Genomic DNA, 26653 nt, shown 5'->3' with positions numbered 1-26653 from the left:
GAGACCGTTGATTGTCGCACGCCTTCATTTTGGTAGCCGCATAGGGAAGGCCAGCATGGTGGCGCGGCTAGGTTGGAACGCCATTGGCGCGGTTTGGCGTGGCCAAACTAGGGTTTCGGGCCAAAGGTTACCATTCGTTGTCTGGTAACCTTGGATGGATAGTATTTTCTCCTAGGATTGAAGGGCGACCGTTGATCATCGCACGCCTTCGTTTTGGTAGACACATAGGGAAGGCCAGCATGGTGGCGCGTCTAGGTTGGCATGCCATTGGCGCGGTTTGGCGTGGCCAAACTAGGGTTTCGGGCCAAAGGCTACCATGCGTTGTCTGGTAACCTTGGATGGCTAGGATTTGCTCCTGGGATTGAAGGGCGACCGTTGATCGTCGCACGCCTTCGTTTTGGTAGCCGCATAGGGAAGGCCCGCATGGTTCGGCTAGCATGGCTAGGGCCGTGACAAGGTGCGTTTGGCATGGTGGGGCCAAGGGCTTGGCATGATGTTTGGCACATGGTGCGGCTAGCATGGCAAGGGCCATGACAAGGTGCGTTTGGCATGGTGGGGCCAAGGTCTTGGCATGCCGTTTGGAACATGGTGCGGCTAGCATGGCAAGGTGCGTTTGGCATGGTGGGGCCAAGGGCTTGTCATGCCGTTTGGCACATGGTGCGGCTAGCATGGCAAGGTGCGTTTGGCATGGTGGGGTCAAGGGCTTGGCATGCCGTTTGACACATGGTGCGTCTAGCATGGCAAGGGCCATGGAAAGGTGTGTTTGGCATGGTGAGGCCAAGGGATTGGCATGCCGTTTGACACATGGTGCGGCTAGCATGGCAAGGTGCGTTTGGTATTGTGGGGCCAAGGGATTGGAATGCCGTTTGGCACATGGTGCGTCTAGCATGGCTAGGTGTGTTTGGCATGGTGGGGCCAAGGGCTTGGCATGCCGTTTGGCACATGGTGCAGCTAGCATGGCTAGGTGTGCCTTGGCGCGGAGATGTGGCTGGCACGGTTTGCCATTGGCACAGTGGTGCGGATGGCATGGTTGGCATGCCTTGGCGCGGAGATGTGGCTGGCACGGTTTGCCATTGTCACAGTGGTGCGGCTGGCATGGTTGGAATGCCTTGGCGCGGAGATGTGGCTGGCACGGTTTGCCATTGGCACAGTGGTGCGGCTTGCATGGTTGGCATGTCTTGGCGCGTAGATGTGGCTGACACAGTGGTGCGGCTGGCATGGTTGGCATGCCTTGGCGCGGTAATGTGGCTGGCGCTGTTTGCATTGGAACAGTGGTGCGGCTGGCATGGTTCGCATGCCGTAGCGCAGTAGCATGAGAATTAGGGTTTTGCACAGGTGATGTGAATTAATGTTAAGGGTTCTGCCGTGGAACATGACTCAAGAAAGAAAAAATATACCCTGGTATTTCTTACATAAGCATGCTGATCGATTCAGTAAATGTGCTAATGGTCATGATGACGTCATGTCAGATGTGCGGTTTTACGATTTTAACCCTAGGCTAAAAACTACCATCAACAATTGCAGGTAACATATCTTGTCGATGTAAAAGTTTGTTTTGTGCTCGTTTTGTTTGTTTCAATTTCAGTGCTAGAGGTAATATCAACTTTTGTAGATGTCAGCATATAAAGCCCTCATCCTTTATAAATGTTATTTTTCGCCACAATACAAGATGGACGATGTTTAGTCATAAAATGTTCATTGTGCTAGTTCTTGAATTGTTAGCTAGATCCTTTCCTATGGAATATGTTCTTGAGTTAATAAGTTTATAATCCCTATGTTCAGTGTATAGATTTAGTTAATTATTGAGTTTCTTAGAAATGCTACATGCATGTGTAATTAATGATTACACATGTAATATGCATGTGTAATTAATGATTCAGCAGATTACACATGCTATTTTGGTAGTGTTGTTAGAGTAGGTGGTTAACTCTTTTGATTAGTGACTTCAAAATTATATAATTAACATAGTATACATGCCAGGTACACAAGTCATATGCATGTGTAGCTGTTAATTACGCATGATATATACATGTGTAACTCCCAATTACACTAGACAAATGTATATGTAACTCTTAATTACACATGCTAAGATAAGTTATCAAGTGTCTTTCTGTGATCTTTGTTATTCTCCTTGCAATTGTTTAATAATTTTATTTATTTCTCTTTTTCCATGCAACCTTATCTCATGGATGTTTATTTTGCTGCAGATATACAAGCATTTGGAATCGGGGAAGACAAGAAAGACAAGAAGGGGGGAAACAATTCTATTATATGATGTCGCTTACTTATTTCGTTTTACATATCTAATGTTTTAACTCGTCTACTGTATTTTATAATAATCGATCACTGTAATTGATAAATAGAGAAATTATTGTAAATGAATATACATCCGTGTGGCATGTGTAACTTCTAGATGCACACGCCATACGCACGTATAAATGTTCCATGCCATATGGATGTGTAACTGATAAGTACTAATTGTAACTTCTGGATAGATTTTCATATGGATGTGCAACTACACATGCCATATGAATGTTTAACTGTTCCACACCATAATACACATCCATATGCATGTGTAACTTCTGGATACACTTGCCATATGGATGCGTAACTTCTGGATACACATGTGGGCGGTGGTGGTAATGATTGGTGGTGAAAATGTAGCCAGTGTACATCGGCGGCTGGTGGTGGATGGGGGCGGGGGTGGGAGGAGGTGGTGGTCGGAGATTGTTTTTGGCGGCGGTGGTGGTTGGTAGTGGTGGTGGGCGGCGGCAGTGCCAGTGGGTAGAGGTGGTGCTGAGACATAATCTTACTGTACTTTAATAATTTAAGATTTAAATTTAAATTTTGTTTAATTATGAAATTTAATTTTCTTTTAATTAATGCCCTGACATTATGGTAATCATGGGTTGGTCTTAGCCTAATTTTCCTTAGAAAAATGCTCACATAGGGGTGAACAAAAACATCCAAACTCGTGAATTTTATCCAATCTGATCCACATTTAGGCGGGTAGACACCCGATCCGTTGTTTGGCGGATTGGACGCGGATAAACTCTTGAAATTATCATTTTCACGGTTTGGACTAAAGTTTTTTGGGAAAAGACATTATGTTACTCTTGTTATGTTAATTACTAATATTTTAGTAATCTAAGTTTTAAAACTGAATTATGTTACTCATTTTCGACATTTACTTGTTTTTGTTTATTTATTTATGTTGAATCCGCAAATCCATCTGCATCCAATCCGCTTATACGCGGATGTCAAATCCGACGGGTAATGATTTTGACGTGGGCGAAAATCTCAAATCCGCCATTTAGACGGATTGAACGTGGGTAAATCCACATCCATCCATCCATTGCAGTCTCGCCCCTATGCGAATGGAGTAGGGCTCATTTTGTGGGCTTATTGTAATCTTGTACCCACAAAATTAATTTCAAATCCCTGTTCAACGGCTAGTTTTAGATATCGATTTGAATTAGAGGAAGAGAGCCGTATTCAGAAACCCTAACGGTCACATTTGGGTCCCATCTCAAAAAATCCTTTAAAAACCCCAATCACATTCTCGAAAAGGAACATCTCTCTATCTCTTTGTCAATTGCGCTCTCAGCCTTGTCACAATCAAATACAAATACAAAATCCTAATCTCTCTTTTTCATTCCCTCCTCCGATTTTAGACGCCGCTTCAGCTTCAGTAATCCGGTGATTTTATCAACCAAGATCAATGGAAACTCCATCATCTATTAGAAGAATCACTAGGTCACAAGCAAAAGCTTCTGTGATTAACGCTATTCCTATGTCCAGTAAGTAATCTTTCAGATCTGAAAATTTGTCACGCTTAATCTAACTTTTGTTTTGATTTTACTTCATTTGCTTGATTTTCTTGGATTTACCCAAATCTTAGTTCGATTGATTTTATTTCCTTCTCTTGATTTTCATGGATTTACTTATTCATCTACTTGTCCGATTCTTAATTTGATTTCTCAGGGAAGAATGAAGAATCAGAAAAGTCAGTAACAAGGCAAAAGAAACCAGAACGATCTGCACTTACTGATATCTCTAACGATTCACCAATTGTTGGTCTTGCTATGGGAAGTATGGAAACTCCATCATCTTTCATCAAGAAATTGGATCAACCAAAGAAAACTCCTGGATCTGGTGAAGCTTTACTTCGTTATCAGGTTAAGAGTCTTTTACAGAAAGTTGAAGAAGAAGCAGAACTTTCTAAACTCACTTTTGAGAATCGTCCATTTATTCAAGGAATTGCTGCTAATTCTCCATCTGCGCTCTTAGCTCCTGCAAATACACCTCAAGTTTTGAATCTCTCTTGTAATGATATGAATATGAATGTGGATGCTATTATCTCTGAAATCCGATCACAAGTTCAAGAAGAATGTAAGAATCACCAGGTATAAATCGGATTTGATGAGTTTTTTTATTTCTGAGTTCCTAAGTGTTCGATGAATTGCTTCATTTGTTGTTTGGTTTTATTGATGTTTGATTTTTCATTGTTATGTAGATGGCTATTGATGAACCAACAGGAAATACTCTTGAATCTCAGAAGAGTTTGATTACTCGATTACTGTTCGATTTCCCTGAGAAATTAGAGAGCTCTGATTCATCCTCATCACCAGGCTCATCTGTATTGACAAGTGAAGAAAGTAGTGCTGAGAAAGACAAGTCTACTGATGAAGATGATGCTTCTGTTTGGTCGATTCAAGTTAATGCAAGTACTAAGGATGAAGATGAAGAAGGAGAAATTGAAGAAGTTGAACAAGATGAGGAAGAATATTATGATGATGAAGAAGAAGAAGAATATGAAGATGTTGATGTTGAGGATGGAGGTTTCTTAGATGATTTGTGTGATGGTTTGAGTAAGATTACTGTGCAGGAGAAGAAATTGCCTGAGTTTGAAGGGAAGCATACTCGATTCATCTACAACAGTGACGGTGAGATTGAAGGAGAGGAAGATATATCTGTCTCCCCAAGTAAACTCCGCTTGAAGGGTTTGCCTGTACCTGAAGGCAAGCATTTGCGTTTCCCTGATGAAGAATAGGACTGAAGTTCTGCTGGTTGGTTCTTGTGGTGGTGGTGTTACTTGTGAGTGTCTTTCTTTGGCACCATCTTTTTGGGTACTTCTTTTATCTTCTTTTGAGTATTATGTTCTGTGTTTTAGCATTTTGTGGGGGTTAGATAGATGGTATTCATTAAGAATCAAGGTATAATTGATTAACTTGGTTGTTGATTGGAAAATTGAATTTTAGGGGTTTTATGATCAATTTCAAGTTGAATTCTGTAACTGAGAACACCCAAGTGTTTTGTCATATCTTATAAGAATTACAGTTTTATCTCATTGTTCTCTGATTAAACCAAGTCTTGTAAGAATTATAGTTTTATTTCATTGTTCTCTGATGAAAGCATCCTACAATTAGCTCTATAATTTTGTTGGCTTAGAAGCTCTATGTGTAGTTATTTGTCTAATGAAGACATCAAAGTTGAGAACAAGAAATCAAGAGAGACAGACCCATCCCTCTAAAGCTGCGGCTGAATTACATCACTGAATCACCAGGTATGTAACTATAGGCAGAGTTCCCAAATTCATTAAGAAATAACAAGGTATTATTAGAAGTAGTATATATATAGCCTCCAAGAGTGGAGTTCAAACAACTTAGAAATGTAAATGTAAACTTCTGTAAAACTAAGGTATAACCTGTTTACTAGTTAAGCTTCAAGGTGTCTGGATTATTCTCGAGTGACAAAGGTTCCTAGCAAGAATTCCCTCAAAGGTAATCCCAGGTCCAAAAGCAAGTATCAAACCCCATTCAGAATCTTCCTTGTTCTCCACTTTCAAGCTTTCTTCAATCATGTACTCCAATACATAAACGATTGTGTTACTACTAGCATTTCCATAATCCATCAAAGCCCTCCTACTAGACATCAACTTGTCAGGCAACAAATCAAGCCTCTTTTCCAATCGATTCAGAATCGCAGGTCCGCCTGGATGAACTGCCCAGAACAACTTGTTATAATCCTTGTCACTGAAACCAGCAGGTTTCATCAACTTTTCACAGAATCCTTCTATGTTGTCTTCAATCATCTGAGGAAGTTCCCTCCCTAATTTGAAGCTTATCCCTTCTTCATTAAGCTGCCCATCAATCGTTTTCTCAGTGTCAGGCAGGAAGTTCTGGATTGCTGTGTGCAGTTCAAACAAGGGCCTCTCAATTTCTGGTAATGGGTCTGTTCCTAGTATCATTGCTCCTGCCCCATCGCCAAAAAGTGCGGCTCCAACAAGATCATATGGACGATTTACACTTGGAGGCTTGAACCCAATTATTGTGGTCTCGGATGTTGCAAGCAAAACACGACTACCGGGGTTGTTCTCAGCAATATCTTTTGCCACACGAAGACCGGTAACACCACCAGAACATCCCATGAAGTATAGCAGCACACGGTGAACGTCAGGGCTCAAGCCGAGGCCTTTAGCAAGGTAAAGATCACCTCCTGGAAATCGGGCTTCACTTGAAGATACATAAACTATGTGTGTAATGTCTGAACTAGGTCTTCCCCAGTTTTTGATACAGGCTTGCGAGGCTTCAATTGCCATCTCAGTGACTGCCTTATTTGAGATGTCTAGACGCTGCTTCACTGTAGGCAGACCTTCAAGTGCAAGTTCTGGGTATTCCTTAAGCAAATCATCTGACATTACTACATACCTTGTCTTAACTGTTGTTGTCTTGCCTATAACAATAAAAGCAGAATCAAATGACAGTTAATTACTCAAACATATTAGGAGAAACAGCAAAAGAGAAGAAAAGTTAACGTTATTTACAGAGACGAGCGAGCTTTTGTTTGAGATCAGGGTTATCGCATTTCGTGTTTCGGAAATACCCATCCACAAGCAACTCCTGCATTACAAGTTGGGGAGCAAGACCCTTGCCCAGAGCAAGAATTGTAGTCTTTCCAGGGGTAGCCTTCTTCGAATACGTGGTCTTATCTCCTTCACTCCCCATTCTTGAATAGGAAATTTGATGGATGAATCGTCTTGGCCTGATATTAGTACCGTGAGAAGGAATTGTTAGATTTAGAGCAATGGAAAGCTTTTTGGATTGTAGATCATTTATACAGTGCTATCAGATGGTTGTAGCCTTGAAGAACCCAAAGATGGTGTTTCATTTTTTACACATTTGTTTTATCAACATTTGATGTGAAACGATAAATGAAAATGTTTGTTTTTTGTTTGATTGTTTTGGTGAATTAGTTGAGGAGCAAGGCAAACATGGACTAGGGAAAAGGTTTGTAGTTGATGCCTAGCTAGAAATGGAGATTTTTTTTTTGTCCTCTTTTCTTTCTTTTTGTTGGTCACCACATTTTTGCAAATTTGCGCATCACTTCATTGCAAACTGCTTCAATGCTGACTTTTAGACGTAGTCCTTACAGCCTCTCTTTCTCTGCACTTGGTTTCAGGCCGGGTGCAAGACACGGACAAATTACCAATTTTTAAGAATGATTTTTTTGGGGACTACCCAAAAAATGGGGGACTTTTTTTTTTTTTTTTTTTTTTTTTTGCTAAGAAACAAACTTTTCATTAGCAAAGAAGGAAGTTACACGCATTCACGATCAGTTCTCTCAAGCATTCACAATGGGGGACTACTCTCAAGTTTTTGGGGTGGTTATTGGTAGTAATTTCCAATCACTCCTTATTTGATTTTTTTTTTAAAATACCTACTTTACCCTTAATGATTAATTTAGTTAGTGTGATGATTAATTAGTGTTAGCGTTATGATTAGTAACTGATTAATTAGTGATTAGTGAGTTATATTAGTATGATTGTTTTGTTATAACATTATTATTGAGAGATAAGAAGAAGAAGAAGAAGGAAATACGAAGAAGAAGATGGGTGAACCCAATTTTTTTTTTTAAGTTTAGTAATTATGATTTGAGTGATTCATGTGATGATACTTCAGAATCAGAATCAGAACCCCCTTCACCTCATTGTGTATTTGCCAATACTTCTAATGATCCAAATATGAGTTATTTGTTAGATGATGAAACTTTTTTCCCCAGTCTCAAGCTAACCAAACAAATGATGGTTTCATCTGCCACAACCTGAAGATGAAGCTATGGGTACTCAGGTATGCCTCATATTTAGTTAATGTAGCTTGAATTGTGCAAAATTTTGGCCAAGCTCAAAATTTCTGGAAAAAATTCGGTGAGGTCAACCTATTTCGGTTACCAAATTTAGCTTGCGAGGTAACCGAACCGTTCTTAATGTGCAGTTCGGTTACTAAATTGAGCAGACGCTGGTAACCGAACTACATGTTAATGGTGGTTTTTTAGAGTTCGGTTACATTCTATTGTTCGGTTGAGTCGATATTAGCACTTTTGATACCGAACTTTTTGTTCGGTAAGGTCGCATAAAAATATAAATACAGCGTTTCTAACCGAACCTTTGAGTTCGGTTTAATCGAGTTTTTTAGTTTCATTGCCGAACTTGTACATAGAAAATCTAACGATCGAGTTCGGTAAGGCCCCAATTTATTTCTGTAAACTACACTACCGAACTTTGTGTTCGGTAGGCTCGATAAAAAAATTTACATTACCGAACTTGTAAGGAATTTTTTTATGGTATTGACGTTGTGCTATTACTTGTAGGTTCCATGTGATCCAATAGAACCAATGGAAAACCAACCATCCCCAGTTGGTATTTTGTACGATGACACATCCCATCACTACATGAATGACTTGGTATTCCCAAATCCGAAAGATGCAAAGAGTTGGGCTAGACAACATGCACAAAAAGACATGTGCGTATTAGTATTGAATGGTAGAGAAAGCAAAACTCGGTTTGAAATGGTTTGTGAGAGAAGCGGTGATCCCGATAAAAGACACAAGAGGAAGGGTTATGTATATAAAGGAAAGACAAATAGGAAGAACAAAAATTTCTCAAAGAAGATTAACTGCCCATTTAAGCTTGCATTTAAGTACAACGAAGATAAGGGTGGATGGGTTCTCTACAGGGTTATGCAAGGTTGTCATAATCATCCTCGTCCGGAGCATCTTGAAGAACATTTCATGGCGGCAAAGCTAACTCCTAAAGAGATGGACAAGGTAGCTAAAATGAGGACAATGAGTATTTCACCGGTTCAAATGCTCCAAATACTAAAGGAGGATAACAAGGATAACCACTTATCTTTGTCCACAATTTACAATGCAATTGAGACAATTAGAAGGAAGGAATGGAGAGATAGACAAGTAATGGAACAATTGTTTGTTTTCGCCCAAGAGAAAAACTACGCGGTTCAAAAGGATGTGGATTCGGAAGGAGAGATAACACAACTCTTTATTGCGCATCTGACGAGTGTTCAATTGGATCAATGCTTTCATCAAGTTTTAATAATGGATTGCACTTATAAGACGAACAAGTACGAGATGCCATTGTTGAATATTGTTGGGCGTACTTCGACGAAGTCACCGTTTACCGTGGCGTTTTGTTTCTTAAGAGATGAGCAAGAACCTAGTCTCATTTGGGCACTAAAACAAGTTAAGGAAATCTTCCGAGGTGATGATATTCCCGGGGTTATAGTGACGGATAATGATGCCGCATTGATGAATGCAATAGAAGAAGTGTTCCCACTTGCACATAATATGCTTTGTACGTTCCATATGTGGTGTAATTTGATGAATAGGTGCAAGCCAATAATTTGTCCACCCAAGAAAATAGGATATGAAGAAATTAAGATGCTACCGGAAAAATATCGAGTGGATGCAAAAGAGAAAGTTGAAAAACAATACGATATAAATTACGCTAAATGGGTTGCATTCAATGGTGAGTGGGAATCATTGTGTTGGTCCCTTACCGAGGAAGAGTATTATCTAAATCTTGCGGAGTTTATCGCCCATTGGATACTCCCGAATACCCCGGTGTTGTATCGTATGTTCTTCGCCAATGGTTGGAACCACACAAAGAGAGGTTTGTTTATGCCTATACCAACCAATATAAACACTTGGGAAATCAAGCGACAAGTTTAGTAGAGTCGGCTCACCAACGTTTGAAGAAGAATCTCTTTGGATGTGTTGATAACTTCATGACCGTGTGGAATGCTATGGAAAATTATTTCAAGCGTGACATTGATAGAATTAAAGAGAAGTTACAAAAAAGCCATATATTCAAAATGAACGGAAAATATGCCGACCACCCATTGTTCAAGGGGATCCATTACAACGTATCTCGGAAATGTATGAAGTTGTTGATTATAGAAGTCGAGTTGATTGATAAGTGGGAAACCAAGGCGGATGAGGTGTGTGTATGTAACATGAAGAAGTCTATGGGACTCCCTTGTCGCCATATGATAATAAACTACGAGCATGGCGTAATCCCTTTAAGCGACATTGATCCATTTTGGAAGCATGACAAATACAAGTGGTCACCAAACTTTTTTGTGAAGGCTCACAGCCAAACTAAGCATATATACGATTCCAAAAACACTCCAACACAAACCTAAGAGTTGGTATGTGTGATTTCTGCATCAAGAGGATGAGTTTTCCAACATGTGCAATGGCAAAAATTTGAGTCTCCAGAGAAGATTTCGGTGACCTAAAAAATAATGATCTGCTAACCGAACATGGAGTTCGGTTACAAGACAAATACAGGTGGTCACCGAACTTTTTTGTGGAGGCTCACAGCCAAACTAAGCATATATACGATTCCAAAAACACTCCAACATAAACCTAAGAGTTGGTCTATGTGATTTCTGCATCAAGAGGATGAGTTTTCCAACATGTGCAATGGCAAAAATTTGAGTCTCCAGAGAACATTTCAGTGACCTAAGAAATAATGATCTGCTAACCAAACATGGAGTTCGGTTACAAGACAAATACAGGTGGTCACCGAACTTTTTTGTGGAGGCTCACAGCCAAACTAAGCATATATACGATTCCAAAAACACTCAAACACAAACCTAAGAGTTGGTCTATGTGATTTCTGCATCAAGAGGATGAGTTTTCCAACATGTGCAATGGCAAAAATTTGAGTCTCCAGAGAACATTTCGGTGACCTAAGAAATAATGGTCTGCTAACCGAACTGCGAGTTCGGTTACAAGACAAATTATGTTTTGGCAACCGAACTAATATCATATGTGTGAAGGCTAACTGCTTCAGCCTATAGGAAAGTTCGGTGACCCTTGAAATGTTGCGAGCCAACCGAACTGCGACTTCGGCAATCTGGTAGAATTTCACCAGGTAATCGAAAAAAGAGTTCGGTGACCAGTAGTTTATCACAGGTAACCAAACTGCCAGTTCGGTTGCAAACTTAAAAATTGCAGGTCACCGAAAACATATTGTATTTCAACATTTCAGTCTTATAACATTGAAAACACAAACCCAATAAAAATTGAAAAAACAAACAAGGTTCTAAAACAAATATAAAATTGTTATACATACCAAACTACGAAATCCTCAAGTAATTGTTTAAAACACACAAACATACCAAATAAAACCATAAAAATAAATCACACCATACGAAGTTCCATAAATAAGATGTCTTTTGAAACTAAAATCATACGAAATCACTAACGACCAGTTTTACGACCCCTCTTGCCACCTCCTTGTTTACCACGAGTTTTAGGTTGATCTTCCTCATCACTTGGGGTATCATCTCCTTGACCGGTTTCCTCCATAGCGCGACTTGAACCATCTCCTTGTTGTCGACCCCTTTTACCACCTCCTTGTTTAGCATGAGTTTTAGGTCGAACTTCCTCATCACTTGGGGTTTCATCTCCTTTACCGGTTTCGTCCACAGCGTGACTTGAATCTTCTCCTGGTTGTCGACCCTTCTTCATTTGCTTAGACCTACTTGGCTCCACCATTCTTTTAGTTATAAGACCCTCCCACTGCTTGTAGTAGGCGGTTTGTTCCTTAGTCTCCATCGGCTCTCCACTTTTGATTTTAGCCATCCATTTCTTCAACAATTTCGTACCCTTCAACACCTAATTCCAACTTTAAGCATAAGTAAATATTTTTTCAATACTTTGAAACAACCGAAAAGTATAAGAGAAAGAAATTTTCTTACCACGTTATCCCATAACCTTTTTGCTTCTTCTCCACAAATAGGCATCTCCTTCTGAGCTTTCTTAGCCTCCCTCTCCTTTGCCTTTGCCTTTTCCTTTGCCGCATCAACCTTAGCTTGTTGTTCTTTATTTATTAGAAAAGGATGACTAATTTCTTCATAAAAATCCATATAATCTTCCTCACATACATTCACATCTTCCTCACAAGGTACCAAATCACCTCTTGGTATGTGGTAGTTAGTAAGTGCATTCCAATGTGCTACCGCAGGAGTTGGTTCATGATTTGGCTCAAAATACTTCTCGGTGTTCTTTGTTCCTTGAACCTGCAAAGTGAAATTTTCATTCTCCACGTCGGGATCCATTTGGACGCAACAAAGTTGTCTTAGTATTCTCCTTGGATTATACACTGCGTAGCCGTTAGGATGCCAAATTGGTCCATAGTAAGGCGTGACGATAGAGAAAGCATTCAAGTCATCTTCATCTACATAGACATCATCGGTTACGGCGTATGGGTGAAACACCACATCGTTCACCGTAAGCTTATCCAATTTCTCCCTCAACGAAGTCAACTGCTCTTCTTTAGACTTCTTTTGTGCATCCAAAAACAACCATTTTTCTGCTGTAGGTTGGTTATAGGGATAAGGGTCTTTTGCACTAGCCAATCCCAATTTAGGGAAGTGGTCGTAAATCCAAACCTATGGGAAAATACGAAAATATCCACATACATGAAAATTGAATTGGAAGCAGAAATGTTTTGAGAATAATTTGCTAATTAACAATGTAGAAAAACTCACCTGAACGAGAGTTAAGTAACCTCCAATTTGATTACACTTAATCCTCGACCCTTTGCTCATCTCTTCTAAAACAAAAGCAAGCACACCAGTGGCCCAAGAGTATTTATTCATCTCATCGAGATGCTCCAAAAGTTGTAGATAATGTGCATCCACCCTATTTCCAGAAGTGTCGGGGAAAATGACAGTTCCTAGCATATATAACCAAAAAGCAGTGAGATGATGCCTAAGGGTCTCCCTGTCCATCACCAACTTTCCTTTCTCCACCTTCTTTTTTGTCCCTCCAAATGCTGCCTTCAATTTTACCAACTTGAACTTCTTGACCTTCTTCTTCAATGTTCCATTTGCCTCTCTTGGATTATACTCATCTCCACATTCATGGGACCTCACAGCACGTCTAAACCCACATTGAGACTTTCTTGCATCCCATCCTAGACATTTTAGAGCCAAATCTTCAAGAGCTTCATAACTCATTGAGGGGTTGTAGCCTTCTCGAGGACATTTACCTTCCACTGGTAAGCCAGTGATATTATGGCAATCATCAGGTGTAATTCCCATCTCGCCGAATGGAAGATGCATAGTATATGTCTCGGGAGAATGCCTCTCGAGAAAGGCGGATACGGCAACAATGTCAAATTCCACATATGCTAACTCAATAGCTCTCCATAACACACATTCTTTAACCTTGGCTACAAACTCGTCACACTCCAAAGAAAGATCCCAGGTGGACGCCTTTTGACGTTTAATAAGACGAACTGCATCGTTATGATCCTACGAAAAGAACATAACACTATTAATACTTGATGAAAAACTATTAATACGAAAAGAACGTAACACTATGAACTTAAACAATAACTTTGTCACATAGATCTTCACATCCCATGAGTGTTTGTAGCGAAACAATGTTTCCCCTCCATCATTTGGAGTACCATAAGTTGGGTCCACTGGTGGCAAACACAAATCAGCATGGGGAATGTGTGAGTATCTTTTGCTAGGCGGCTTCGGCTTATTTTTATCTTTAGCAGGAACAATTTCTTACTCTTCTTCATCATCATCCTCTCCCTCTTCTCCATCCTCTTCCTCCTCTTCATCGTCTCTCTTCTCTCCATCCTCTTCCTCCTCTTGTCCTTCTCCTTCTTTGCCGGGTTCTAGTTCTTCTTATTCTACATTTCCTTGGTTTTCATTTCCTTGCTCTTGTTAAACCTCTTCATTTCCTTGGTCTTCTTCATCATCATTCTCTTCTTCAATAACATTATCAATTGTATTCTCCATCACCTCTTCATTGACATCTTGGATTACATCACGAACATTATCTTGGTTGACTTCCGGTAACAAGCCCCCTCCATGTTTAGCATTTGTGGCACCACGTTTTCAGAAATCTAAATGTTTTGCTCCACGAGGGGTGGGAGTTTTCAAATCCTCATCTAGTTGTAGTCTCAATCTTTTTCCTTTGTTCCTAATGAACAAAAACCAAAGTATTAGCTAAACATAAGATAATATTGTGTTATCAAATCAAATAAAACTAAAGAATAAAGTAAACACAACACTTCAAGTTAGCAGACTATAGTTCGGTTACCAAATTTTTTTTTGCATCGTAACCGAACTACATATTACAACAGTTCGGTTAGCCATAAAAAGTATCGACAACACCGAACTCATACTTAACTTTTGAAAAATTTAGTTCGGTTACGAGAGTTTTTTTTTTTGCGGGCACACCGAAGTACATATTTCAACAGTTCGGTTAGCCATAAAAATTATCGACAAAACCGAACTCATTCTTAACTTTTGAAAAATTTAGTTCGGTTACGAGAGATTTTTTTTTGCGAGCACACCGAACTACATATTTCAACAGTTCGGTTAGCCACAAAAATTATCGGCAAAACCGAACTCATTCTTTTAAAGGAAAAATTGAGTTTAGTTATGAAAGATTTTTTTGCGAGCAGAACGAACTATGTAATTCGGTCACCAGATATTTTTCAATTTTTTGCGAGCACACCGAACTGTTCTTATTTTTGGAGTTCGGTTAGCAATTCTAAGGTTATACAAAAAATTCTCCTAGCCGAAGTATCTACTGTAACTACCATTTTCAATGGGTTTTGATGATTTCTAATCGATTTCTTCAACAAATAACGAATTGAAAAGAATGGGTATGAAGGAAATTACCCGCGGATTTTCATTTCACTTGAATCGGACTTCTTGGTTGCTGTTGGATGATTGATTTTTCCTCTGAACGGTGGTTCAAGTTCTTTTTGAAGTAACAATTTTTTTGGGAGATTCACTATATGTGGGAGTCCCGGACTCAATCTTGGAAGTCAAGGTGTTTGCTTGGCACGCATTGCTTATAAGGATTGATTAATCGACGATGGAATTTTTTCTAATCGACGATTAACGTCGATGTCAACGAAAAAGAAGAAGAAGAGGAAAAGAAGGAAGAAGAAGAGGAAAAGAAGAAAAGAAGAAGAAGAAGATGAAGAAAGAAAAGAATCAATTTTGAAACTAATTTTTTTCTTTTAATTTAGGTTTTAATTAGGTTTTAATTAGTGGGTTGGATTAGTGGGTAGTGGGTTAGATTGAGGGTTAATTATAACCTTAATTAGAATAATGGCAGATTAATCTTCCCTAATCTTTTAGGAATGTAGGGTGGACATTTGTATCACAAAGTAGTCCTCAACTTTTTTGAGTAGTCCCCAAAAAATCGTTCATTTTAAGTGGCTGGGTCGTGGGACACCACAACGGCCCTGCCGGATGCCAATGAATCGGCACTATAATCGATACCAGTGGCGTTATAGTAGGTAGAAATTGACGTTTGGTCCCAAAGTTATTGGGCTTAGGACGCTTTAGTCCATCCATCTGAATCCCAGTACAGTTTAGTCCAAAAAAACCCCGTCCAAAACAGATTAGTCCAAACATGGACGAGTTAGTCCAAAACCACAGACGAGTCCCGGTTTTGCGATTTTCCCATATACCATAATTACCCTTGAACGATTCCTGTTATATAAAGCCTGATTTTGAAATCGAAATTTTTGGATCTGAAACTTGAATTCAAAACAGGATGCAGCTCTGAGATGATTTGGGAGACGATTTAACAGTTTCAGAGAGGATTTGATCGTTTCTTCATCATATCTCAACTCAGGTTACGTTCGAGTGTGTTCTAGAGTCGAAAATTCTTAATCTCAGATTTGAAGAAACCACAGAGTGAGAGATAGATCGTTCCAGGTTTTAATTCGAAGGTGATTTAACAGATTCTAGGAGCTTAGATTGGATTTGATTGCTAATGGAGCAGAGTTCAGCCTCAGGTTAGTTTTCTTTTGGTTGTAATTTAATCTAATTTTCAGTTTTTCTGATTTTATGAGTTGATGGTATCAATTCGTATGATCGCGAGTTGATATTTTGTTATATACTAGCTTTTGATTCTCGTGATGATGATGATTTACTTTTAATACTAGATTTATTTCGATTTTTGTTTGTTGTTGTTTGATGTTGATTTTTTAGTTTTATGATGCATGATATGAAATAGAACTGATACTAGCTTCTAGTCTTCTATTTTATTCAATTATGTGTTCCAGTAAGATTCTGGAGCTTAATTGATGAAGTATTTTTTATCTAGGTTTACTGTTACTTGATGCATGAATGTGTACTTTCATGTACAATGTTTACTATTTAGGTTGTATGAAATTGAAGCTTCAAATGATTTTAAGCATTTCTTTTGTAATATGTAGGGATACCAAAGAATCCTGACAAGTTTATTAATGTTATTTTGAATCATGGTGAGCATTCTGCGGTTTTTCGTGTTAATACTAAAATAACCGTAGAAGAATTGAAGCATTTAGCATGCAAGCAGTGGAGGTCTTTGTCCCCTGGGAGTATATGTTTCAGCTATATGGACAATGCTCAAGTAGTTTTTGTGACAGGTGATATACAACTACAAAGCTTAATTGGTTTCATGATTCTTATTGATAATGAAGATGTGTATTTGCGTGTGGGTATGATTCTGAATCATACTTCTCGTTCTAAGTCTGGTTGTAGCAGAAGTTCTGGTTCTAAGTATGGTTGCAGCAGTAGTTCTGGTTCTTGTTCTAAGTCTGCTTGTGAAACTGAAAGTCATAAGATGGTAAGGGTGTTAGATCATGATGCAGACAAGGGGAAGCCTCTTATTATCGATGAATGGAATTATGTATTTGACGAGATTGGTAGAGAATTCATGGGTGGTGTTAAAGCTGTTAGGATTGCTCTCGATAAGTACAAGATGGCTACTGGTCACAAGATTGTCATTCTTAAAAATGACACAACTCGTTTTACTGTAAAATGCGAAGAAGATGGTTGTGCTTGGAGGATTCACTTTGGGCCTGTGAATGGTGATACTTCTCGGTTCGTGCTGAAAGAGTCTAACGCTCACAGGTTAGTGGTTTTCATACTAGTCCACATTACTTATGTTTAGGCTTTTTGTTTTATGTCCATAGTGGTGGACATAGTTGTGCATCTCATATATGTAGATTTGTTTTAGGTGTACATTGGGGTGCACTGTACTTGTTGTACTCTTAAAATACATGTTCTTTCTTGGTTTGTGTGTATGTTCACTGTTGGTTTTGAGATCTTTATTAGGTATAAATTGTGGTGCACATTACTTATTCCAGTTTTTTTTTTTTGTAGTTGTGGTGTTGGTTTGAGGTTGAAGAGTCCTGCAGTGACAACCAAGATAGTCAAGCATTTGATCGCTGACAATATACAGGGTGATCCTAGCTTAAAACCCAGACAGATCATTTCACTATTCAAGAAAACTTATGGGTCCAATATTAAGTATCACCATGCCCGTAGAGGGAAAGAAGCTGTATTTGAAGAACAATATGACGATGATGAGAAGTCGTATAGTGATTTTACTTGGTATGTCAAAGCAATTGAAGAAACTAATCCCGATAGCTATATGAGGTTTGAAGTTGAGGATGGAACCAATAGATTTCAGAGGATATTCGTTTGTTACGGTGCTTGCAAGCATAGATATAGGTATCTCATGCCCATGATTTACTTGGACGCTACTTTCCTTACTGGTAGATACAGGGGTACTCTGATGGCTGCAACATGTATCAACGAAAACAATGAGTTTTACCCATTTGCTTTTGCTATTGTTTCTTCTGAAAACAAAGATAATTAGTTTTGGTTTCTGGAGAATCTTCAAAAACTTGTCGATGGTCGTCCGATTGTTTTCCTTGGTGATCGTGGAGAAGGACTTTTACAGGGCATTCCAAAATATTTTCCTAATTCACATCACAGCTATTGCTTTTACCACATCAAATGCAATCTCCCCATTGGATCAGGTGATGCGAATTCGAAGCCCGTTCTTGATTTGTTTTACAAATCTGCGTACTCTTACACACCAGCAAACTTTGAAGAAACTTTGCAGGGCATGCATGCAATTGGATGTGGGCATGTTGCTAACTATATCAGGACTATTCCAAAGGAGAAATGGGCAAACGCATTTTTCCCTATATGCAGATATGGTGCTCATTCTTCAACTCTTGCTGAGTCCTTCAAAAACTGGGTTCTTTCTTTCAAAAAGTTGCCTGCTTTTGTTCTTCTCGATGCGATACGGTGAGTTTTATGTTTAGTTTTTTATTTATGTAAGTCTGTCTACATTGTTTGCATACATGGATTTTCTTTGATCTGTAGATACTTGTACACATGTTTTTATCTGTGAATCTGCAACTGTGTGTACATTGTTGTGCACATGGATTTCCTTAATGTGTACATTGTTGTACACATGTTTTATCTGTATTTTTTTTTGGATCATGTTTTTGATTTTATGTTTTGTGTTTTTATTATGTTAGTTTGAAGGTTATGGAGAAGATGTCTGAGAGAAGGATACCAGGTCTAGAAACTTTCAACACTAGGCTCACTCCTGAATATGAGGCTTTACTAAAGGAAAACATTGACATTGGTCGTACCTGGACTGTTGTTCAGTCTATGGAAAGATTGTATGAAGTCAGGTCTCCCCGGACTCATTTTGTAGATCTATTGCAGAAAACTTGTACATGTCACAGGTGGCGAATTAATGGTTTTCCTTGTGCCCATGCTTGTACTTCCATTCAAGCTACGAGAGAAGACATCTATTCATTTGTTGAGCCATACTTCACCAACAAATGGTACAACAGGACATACCAGCACATCATCTTTCCAATCCCCAATTATGACAAGCCGAAGTCTTATGATCCTAGTGATAGGGTTATTGTTCCTATTCCTGTTCCTCCACCGGGTAGACGAAGAACACATCGCATCAAGAATGCATATGAGAAGCAAAAGAGGGCTATGATGTGCACAAAGTGCTTCACTCTTGGTCACCACAACAGAACTACCTGCCCCATGATTTGATGATTTTTACTATGTTTCATTTGTTCAAAAGATTCTATGACTTTTGGTAATGTATTTTCAATTTTCTTTTGGCTTGTATAATTAGTGCCAGGACATGTGTACCATTATGTACACCTTCCTGTAAACTTCAGTTTTTCTTACCTGTCTTTTTACAGGTGTACCTCTATGTACACCTTGGTGTACAATGGATGCTTCTAGTCTATTTTTGCTTAGTAGTATTATATGTTTCCAGATATGTATAATTAGTAATTACTTTTTCTATTTAGAACCATTATGTACATCTTCTAAACATTTTATGCTCTTGTAACATTAACAGTAACTGTGCACAATCAAGTACACCTTAATATTTCAAAACCTGGTGAATGAGATAAGTCAAAATCTTGTAACATTAATATTGAAACTAATAAAAATATATTAATTCAAGGTCTTTATAGTAGTGATAAGTCATAAACAAATTGATAAAAACTGAAATTTGAAAAGAGATAAGTCATAAACAAAGTGACAAGTTATAAACAAAGTAATAAAAACTGAAATTTGAAGAGTTGTCTGAAAGATAGAAAACTTTTAGAAAAGACTCTTCTTCTTCCTCAACGAATTCTTTTCCATACTCAGGCGCTACTGCTTATGCTCTTCATCCGTTGCTACATCCCACACCTTTTCAAACACTCCAACTTTTTTCAGCATCTTTGCCACCAATTTCTCTCTCATATCCTGACAAATTTTTTCGGCCCTCTGCTGATCTCTTTCCATACTCTTTCTCTTCTTCATACCTCGTTTCATAAAGTAACAAGTGTACAGGAGGCAATCTGGATTGATTCCTTGTGTAGGGAATTGCATGATGTTTATTTCGTGCGGTTCTATAGGTGCATCACCATTTAGCGCTCTCTTCTTGTTGAGTTCCAACTTCACCACATTTGCCAGTTGTTGTGCATCTTTTTTATAGTCCTCATTTGATTGCAGCGAGTTGTACCACTTCCACTCTTCAGCTATGAAATCAAACTTCAAAAGCGACCAGTGAAGTCCTACTGCCAATTGTACTGTAGAGTGATTGACGGGGATTAGAAGAACTTCCAGATTATCAGGCATGTCCCGTATGAAATCTACCACAAGCCTTTGTACCTCGCTGATGTTGTTGTTCTTCACATAGTACTGAAATCAATAATTTGTTGGAAAATAAAATTAATTAGGTATACCTAAATCATACCTATATAAAGTCTAACAATCAACCATTCATGCAAACACTTAACATAGCATTCGTCAATCATATGGCATACTGGTGTATATCTATGTCCACTCCTAAAGAAATCTACAAAGGCATACTGGTGTATATCTATGTCAATCAGGTGTACTAGTATGTACAAATCATTAAATTATCTATATATGACATTTTTTATTTGTTTTTTGAGAAACTTACATATGCAGTAGGACTCATAATTTCGCATCTCATGCACTTTTGATCATCTGGATGACGGATGATGTCTCTGACCATTGCATTGCAACGGCGATGGATGTAGAACTGCAGTACCGCTTGATCCAGATACTTGTTGAACATCAGTTCAGCAAGTACTTTTCCCCACAATCATAACATCTTCCCTGACTCTCGGATCTTCGAGCCTTGTTAGTTCCCAAGCTACAGAGCTGCGGAATCATAAAGGAATGTTAACATGGTGTACATAGTAGTGCACATAAATTTTTTCAATAATATCTAATCATTCATATAGTGCGAGGTATTGTTTTGTGAACTTACGTCAGACTTGCATAGTCAAAGAATTTATGTACCCTTTTTTTGTCTTGTCCTGCGTCCATGGCATGGTAAAGTGATGATTGAAGGATATCTGGCAGTGGGCGATAAGGATGATAATCATTGTCCTTTTTCCTTTTAGGTGCAGGATACAGTTGTTGTTCTTCCTCTTTTTGGACCCCCTTGCCTTTTTGATCCACTTTCGTCCTAACTTGTCTGTTTTTACCCTCGACAGTGAAATCAGCAGGAAGTTTTTTCTTTGCATTTCTCTTTGGTGGTGTCTTGGACACCCTGCCAGCAGCTATTGTCTTCAACATCTCTGCTTCCTTCATCTTCCCAGCTCTTGTCTTTGCTGGTGGTGTCTTCTGCTCTTCTACTTCTTGACTGCTAAAAAATGCATCTCCATATTGTTGGATGAACTGCACTGCTTCAACAACGATCCTTTCTCGTACATCATCATTGGATAATGATCTTTGCGATGACTCTTCTTGAGGATATTCTTGGCTCAACAACTGAAAGCTTGGACATTCGTGGATCACAGTTGCCATCTTTTCCTTCACGTCAGATGCTGCCATTCTGTAACAATTTTTTTCAAGCTTTATGAAAACACTTTCAGACATGTTGTCTAGGAGGTCCTCAATTGATGCATAAGGATCATTCTGCTGATCTTCTCCCTGTGTGAGTAAAAGAAGATCTTCTTCAACCGGAAACATGCCTTTAGGGTCCAGCTGAGATATGGCTTCAGCTGCGATTATAGTAGCCTCATCAATTTCAGCTGTTTCAGTGGCATCCTTGTATGCGGGTGTCTCTGGCAGAGAAGTTCTTAAAAAGATGCATTTTTTATTAGGTTTACACCTTGGTACACATATATAGAAAATGAAAAGAAATGAGATCATTTTATACCTAGGCTTCTTAGCAGTTTCAGACTCAACACCTTGCCTTGTTCCATCTTTGCCATCCTTCTCTTTATTTGTCTTTGACAGAGAAGTGCTAAAATATTCAAGTTTATAGAAAGGGTATGAGTTATAACATACTGGTGTACAACTATCTACACACATAAAAATAAATGAATGCCACATTTAATAAGAGTGATTTTATACCTTCGCTTTTCAGATTTGCCACCCTCGTCATCACCACCTTCGCTACCCTCTTTGTCAGTGTCATCACCGCGCATATTCACCACCTTTGCCACCTTGTAGATCATCATCATGAATATCACCACCCTCCTCCTCATCCTGCTGATCATCACCACCTTTGCCACCACCATCCTCCTCATCCTCATCACCCTCCTCCTCCTGATCCTTATCACTGTCATCCACATCATCAGCTTTGTCACTTCTATTGCCTTCCTGACCTTCCTCCTCCTCATCATCATCATCACTATCATCATCATCATCATTGTTGTCATCCACATCACCAGCTTTGCCACTTGTCTCACCTTTCTCACCTTGCTCCTCCTCCTGCTCATCATCATCGCACTCATCCTCACTTTGTAATTCTTTGTTTAATGAAATGATTTCTTGCAAGGTTTCAACAAATAAATCAACAACATCCTTATCATTTTGCACATTCCTCATATCAGCTTCATAAATTTTCTTGGCTTTTTCTTCAATGAAGCTAACAAGCTTTTGATGTTTAACCTGCAAGTCTGAAAGCTCTTCCAATGCTTCATCTCTTTGTTGTTGTGCTTTGTACAACTTTTCCTTTAGTGCAACTGTGCTATTTTGTTGCATGTTCTTCCTGTACTCTTCCATAACTTGTTGCTGCTCATCACTCCAAGGTTTTACCCATCCAGGTTGCATCTGAAAACATGCCAAAGTATCAACATGGATAACAAGTGTACATCTTTTTACATATATGTTACAGGTGTATATTGTAGTACACATGACAAAATTTTGTCACCATTTTGTAAACCTTATCAAGGTGTATATCTAATGTACACATCTAGGAAGATCCTAATTACTAAGGGGCACCCCATTTCAGGGCATGTACTAAAGGGACACCGGAACTGGATAGGGGGAGGTCATCTTCAAAGTTTCAAAACTGGATTTTGGCGGGAAAAAAGGCAGCAGCGTCAACAGTTTTGGATCAATGATTTGAGCGACCTAGGAGGCGATTAAATGGGCAAATTTGGTACCCACGGACTCTACAAGACATAAGGGACCTGTTAGAAGCGATTAGACCCATCTAATTGGGCTGGATAAGTCAGAAAATCCACACAAAGTCAAGACAGTGCACACGGTTTCTGTTTAGGGTTTGAGATTAGTTTGAGAGATTTATGGGATATCTTGCGTGGGATATACATCAAAACAGTTGGGTAAAAGTCCTAGAAGATATTTGAGACGAGAGAATAGCTAGAAACAGCCTGTAACGCAACAAGAAGAAGATTATTCTTCAAACAACCCGTAAAGAATAATGGAGATTTCCAAGGGGTTTGATCGAGTTTCAAGGGGATTTAAAGCCTATAAATAGTTGGTTTTATGTCAGAGAAGGGGGATGAAGAGTTAGGGGTCGATTGGGAGGCCAGCAGAGAGGCGCAGGAGGAGTTGCAGGAATTGTACCTGCTGCTGCTGCTGCCATTAACAAACCTTGAAGAACACGAAGAACGGACTGCTCAGAGCAGTCTTATTTTCTGCAGCGTCAACAGCAGCAGCTGGGTGTCGTTGTTTTACTGCAGCTCACTGGTATCGTTTCTTTCTGGACGAATTTTGTGGGTCACAGAACCACTGTTTTATATTTTTCACTCTTTTAATCATATTTTGAGCATCAAGTATGTATTTTGAGAACATGATTATTATGAGTAGCTAAACCCCAATACTGGGATGATGGAGGAAACCATTCTTTATGCATGAGTAATTTTATTTAATTCTTTTATGACTATTTGCACTATTATGAATGGAATTATGAATTTTATTGATTATTTGTGATTTTGTCTGATGATGTATGCTTAATCCATGAGATTCTTGATGCATCATGCTTATGATTTACATATAATACTTACAAAATCTATTTTTGGCAAAGTAAGAGTCGATATTTGTTATCAATATAAGCTTTAATTGTCTAGAATTAATAATGAATCGCATGAGTATAAGAATTGGTGAAATCCTGAGTCCCGGTATCTCTTGATCCTGTGACAATTTTGTATATATTTTTGTTTTAAATCTTTCAAGTCCGAGCACGAATCCGTATTTACCGCAATCGAATACTACAACAAAATGGCGCCGCCGACGCGGACTTGTATATAGATTTGTTTTTAGGTTTATTATTTTATTTTATTTTTTTTACTATTATTTGTTCCTTTTTACGTTTCTTTTTGTGTCTTTGATTTACAGGTTCGAAGTGGAATACTAAGGACTTGGGAACAAAAAGCTTAAAGCTAAAAGTTAAAAGCTAAAAGAGAAGAAGAAAAAGACATAATTTTTTTTTTAGGATTTAATTTTTATTATTATTTTTTTTGTATATAGCTTTTATTTATTTATTTTTAGAATTTGTAAATAGGCTTTATTTTTCATAATTTTTGTAATTTTGGACTTTTTATTTGGACTTTATTCTGGACTTTGGACATTATTTTTAAAACCCTACGGAAGGGTTATAAATTAAAAAAAAAAATTAAATACAAACTGTTTGCAGGGAAGGACGACGATTTATATCGTCTCGGCCCCTCGGGTTCGCACACGTCATAGGAGTCGTGGCCCGAGTCGACGACAACGGTTCATCGCCCGTCTGGTACGGGAGGTAAGTCCAATCGAAACACCCGCGAATCTCCTGCAAGCGGGTTACTGTCTGCCTTAAGGTGATAATTTTTGAGGACGAACCGGACTGTCTTTATTTTCCTAGTAAAGGGCAAGGCCTGGCCTAAACAAGATAAGGACTCGGATTTCATCACCGTTTCCTTCTTGCCCGCCTTAGGAAAACGAAACCAAACGCGAACCTAAGCCTAAAATTTTGAATAGAACGAGACCAATAGGGTAACGAGCTTAATAGGAAACTCGTTCGAAAAATATTGGTTGCTCTTTAAGCACATTTCAAAGTTCATGATGGTTTCTGTGAGTTGAATGCGTGACTGCGCCGCCTTGTGATAGCGGTGAGGCCTTGGGTATCAAAGCTCCACTGAGCTTCCCTCGCCTCGATTCAACTTACATTAGCTCGGATTGATTCCAGAGGGGTGTGCTCAAATTGTAACGAATTCCTTTTCGAAGGAATAGAAGCTGGTCTAGAAAACAATCTAAGTGGAGCCATCATGCTTTTTGTTTGCTAGATTCTATAGGTTTGATTTGGTCGAGTCGGACTTGTTTGTGATTGCGTAGAATTCCCCTGCAATTAAGAATGTCGAACTGGTATGATAGAAGCCAATACAATGAATATCGACCTGAATTTGAATATGGACATCATCAGTATTATGACCATAGTGAGAATAGTGACTGGGGACGCCAACCTTTTCAAGGTTATGGTTCATACCATGGTGAGCCCAATTACTATCCGCACGCGCATCAGTCATACGAGCAAGAAGATTATAATACTAGTTCTTCGTCTTTAGAGGATACAATCAAACTTTTGAAAAGTAGTCCTTATTATGATCCTTCAGTTCCTATTCCTTCTCTAGAAGAGACTCTCAGGAATTTAGCTAAGTCATCACGTCAGTTAGCTGAATCGACGTATAAATTAGATGAGGTGAATAATGTAGTTATGGACGAAAGAACTGCAACAACAACTGAATCTGTAGAAGATATCCTCAATAGATTAACTCAAAACTTAGATCCTACACTAAGGGAACTTTCTTTGGAAGAGACCCTTGAGAGGATAGCTGAGTCGACACGTAGACTTGAGTTAGAGACGAATGAAAGTATTGCTCGAAATAACTTGAATTGCCAATATAGTGTATCCAATAATACCCTTGAGAATGAAGATACTTTTTCACATAATCAAGATAACGAGGTTATAATTGGTAACACTACTTATTTAGATAAGGTTCAATCATCTTCGTACTATTATGATGATGAGGATAGTAGTGATGAAGAATCTGAAACATGTAGGCATAGTAATCAGGAATCTAGTAATCCAATTGAGCTTTATAGTGATTATATTATTTCTACTTCAAATCCAAATAATTTTTATGATTATTCACCTATTCAAAAGGACGAGGATTTGATTAGGGATACCACCGTTTTAGACGATGTAGTTTTTCCTTTTGATTACGAAGCCGATAGTGGTTTAGAGGAACGGGTTCATTTCGAAAATACTGTTTTAGAGTCTAGCGACTTAGAAACAATAGTCTTGGAAGAAGAAGATAGACCCGTAGAGATGAGTAAGATGCACTACCTGATAATAACTTAGAAGAATCTCTTGAATATTTTAAGGACTCTGAAGATACGGAAATTCAAGAAAAAATTAGAGGTCTATCTAGAGAAACTGAAAACTCTAAGTTTGGGGGTGATTATCACTTCCCTAGTGCCTTACCTTTAACTCTCAGAAAGTCCCCACACTTAGGACTTGACATCAATGCCTCAACCATTTTACAAGATTACTTTCATACTCGTTTTCCTGAACCTAGTGATGTCCATAAGGAAGTTCAGTTGTTAGAAACCCATCCTCTGGTTGATGAGGTTAGACCAGGCTATGATACTAAGATCGACTTTGTTTTCCCACCAAATATTTTTCAAACAATTGTGGGAACGTATAAATTTCAAATGTGTCA

At 38.7% G+C, this 26653-nt stretch overlaps 2 protein-coding genes across 2 annotated transcripts; one reads left to right on the top strand and one right to left on the bottom strand.

Annotated features, from left to right (window-relative positions):
* The first annotated feature begins 3592 nt into the window (after positions 1 to 3592).
* LOC113330164 (YTH domain-containing protein 1-like) lies at positions 3593 to 5350 on the top strand. Its single transcript, XM_026577013.1, has 3 exons — positions 3593 to 3800; positions 3985 to 4406; positions 4517 to 5350. The coding sequence occupies exons 1-3, from the start codon at positions 3722 to 3724 to the stop codon at positions 5051 to 5053; spliced, it is 1038 nt and encodes a 345-aa protein (XP_026432798.1). The 5' UTR covers positions 3593 to 3721; the 3' UTR covers positions 5054 to 5350.
* Positions 5351 to 5725: 375 nt separating this feature from the next.
* On the bottom strand, positions 5726 to 7007 carry LOC113330932 (type III polyketide synthase B-like). The gene is made up of 2 exons (XM_026577752.1): positions 6827 to 7007; positions 5726 to 6735 (listed from the first exon to the last, which is right to left on the bottom strand). The coding sequence occupies exons 1-2, from the start codon at positions 7005 to 7007 to the stop codon at positions 5726 to 5728; spliced, it is 1191 nt and encodes a 396-aa protein (XP_026433537.1).
* Between the last annotated feature and the right edge of the window lie 19646 nt (positions 7008 to 26653).

The sequence above is a fragment of the Papaver somniferum genome, chromosome 1 (genome assembly GCF_003573695.1).
Source record: "Papaver somniferum cultivar HN1 chromosome 1, ASM357369v1, whole genome shotgun sequence".
Lineage (NCBI taxonomy): Eukaryota > Viridiplantae > Streptophyta > Magnoliopsida > Ranunculales > Papaveraceae > Papaver > Papaver somniferum.
Note: the sequence above shows the minus strand (reverse complement) of the source record. Positions and strands in the feature narration are given on the sequence as shown.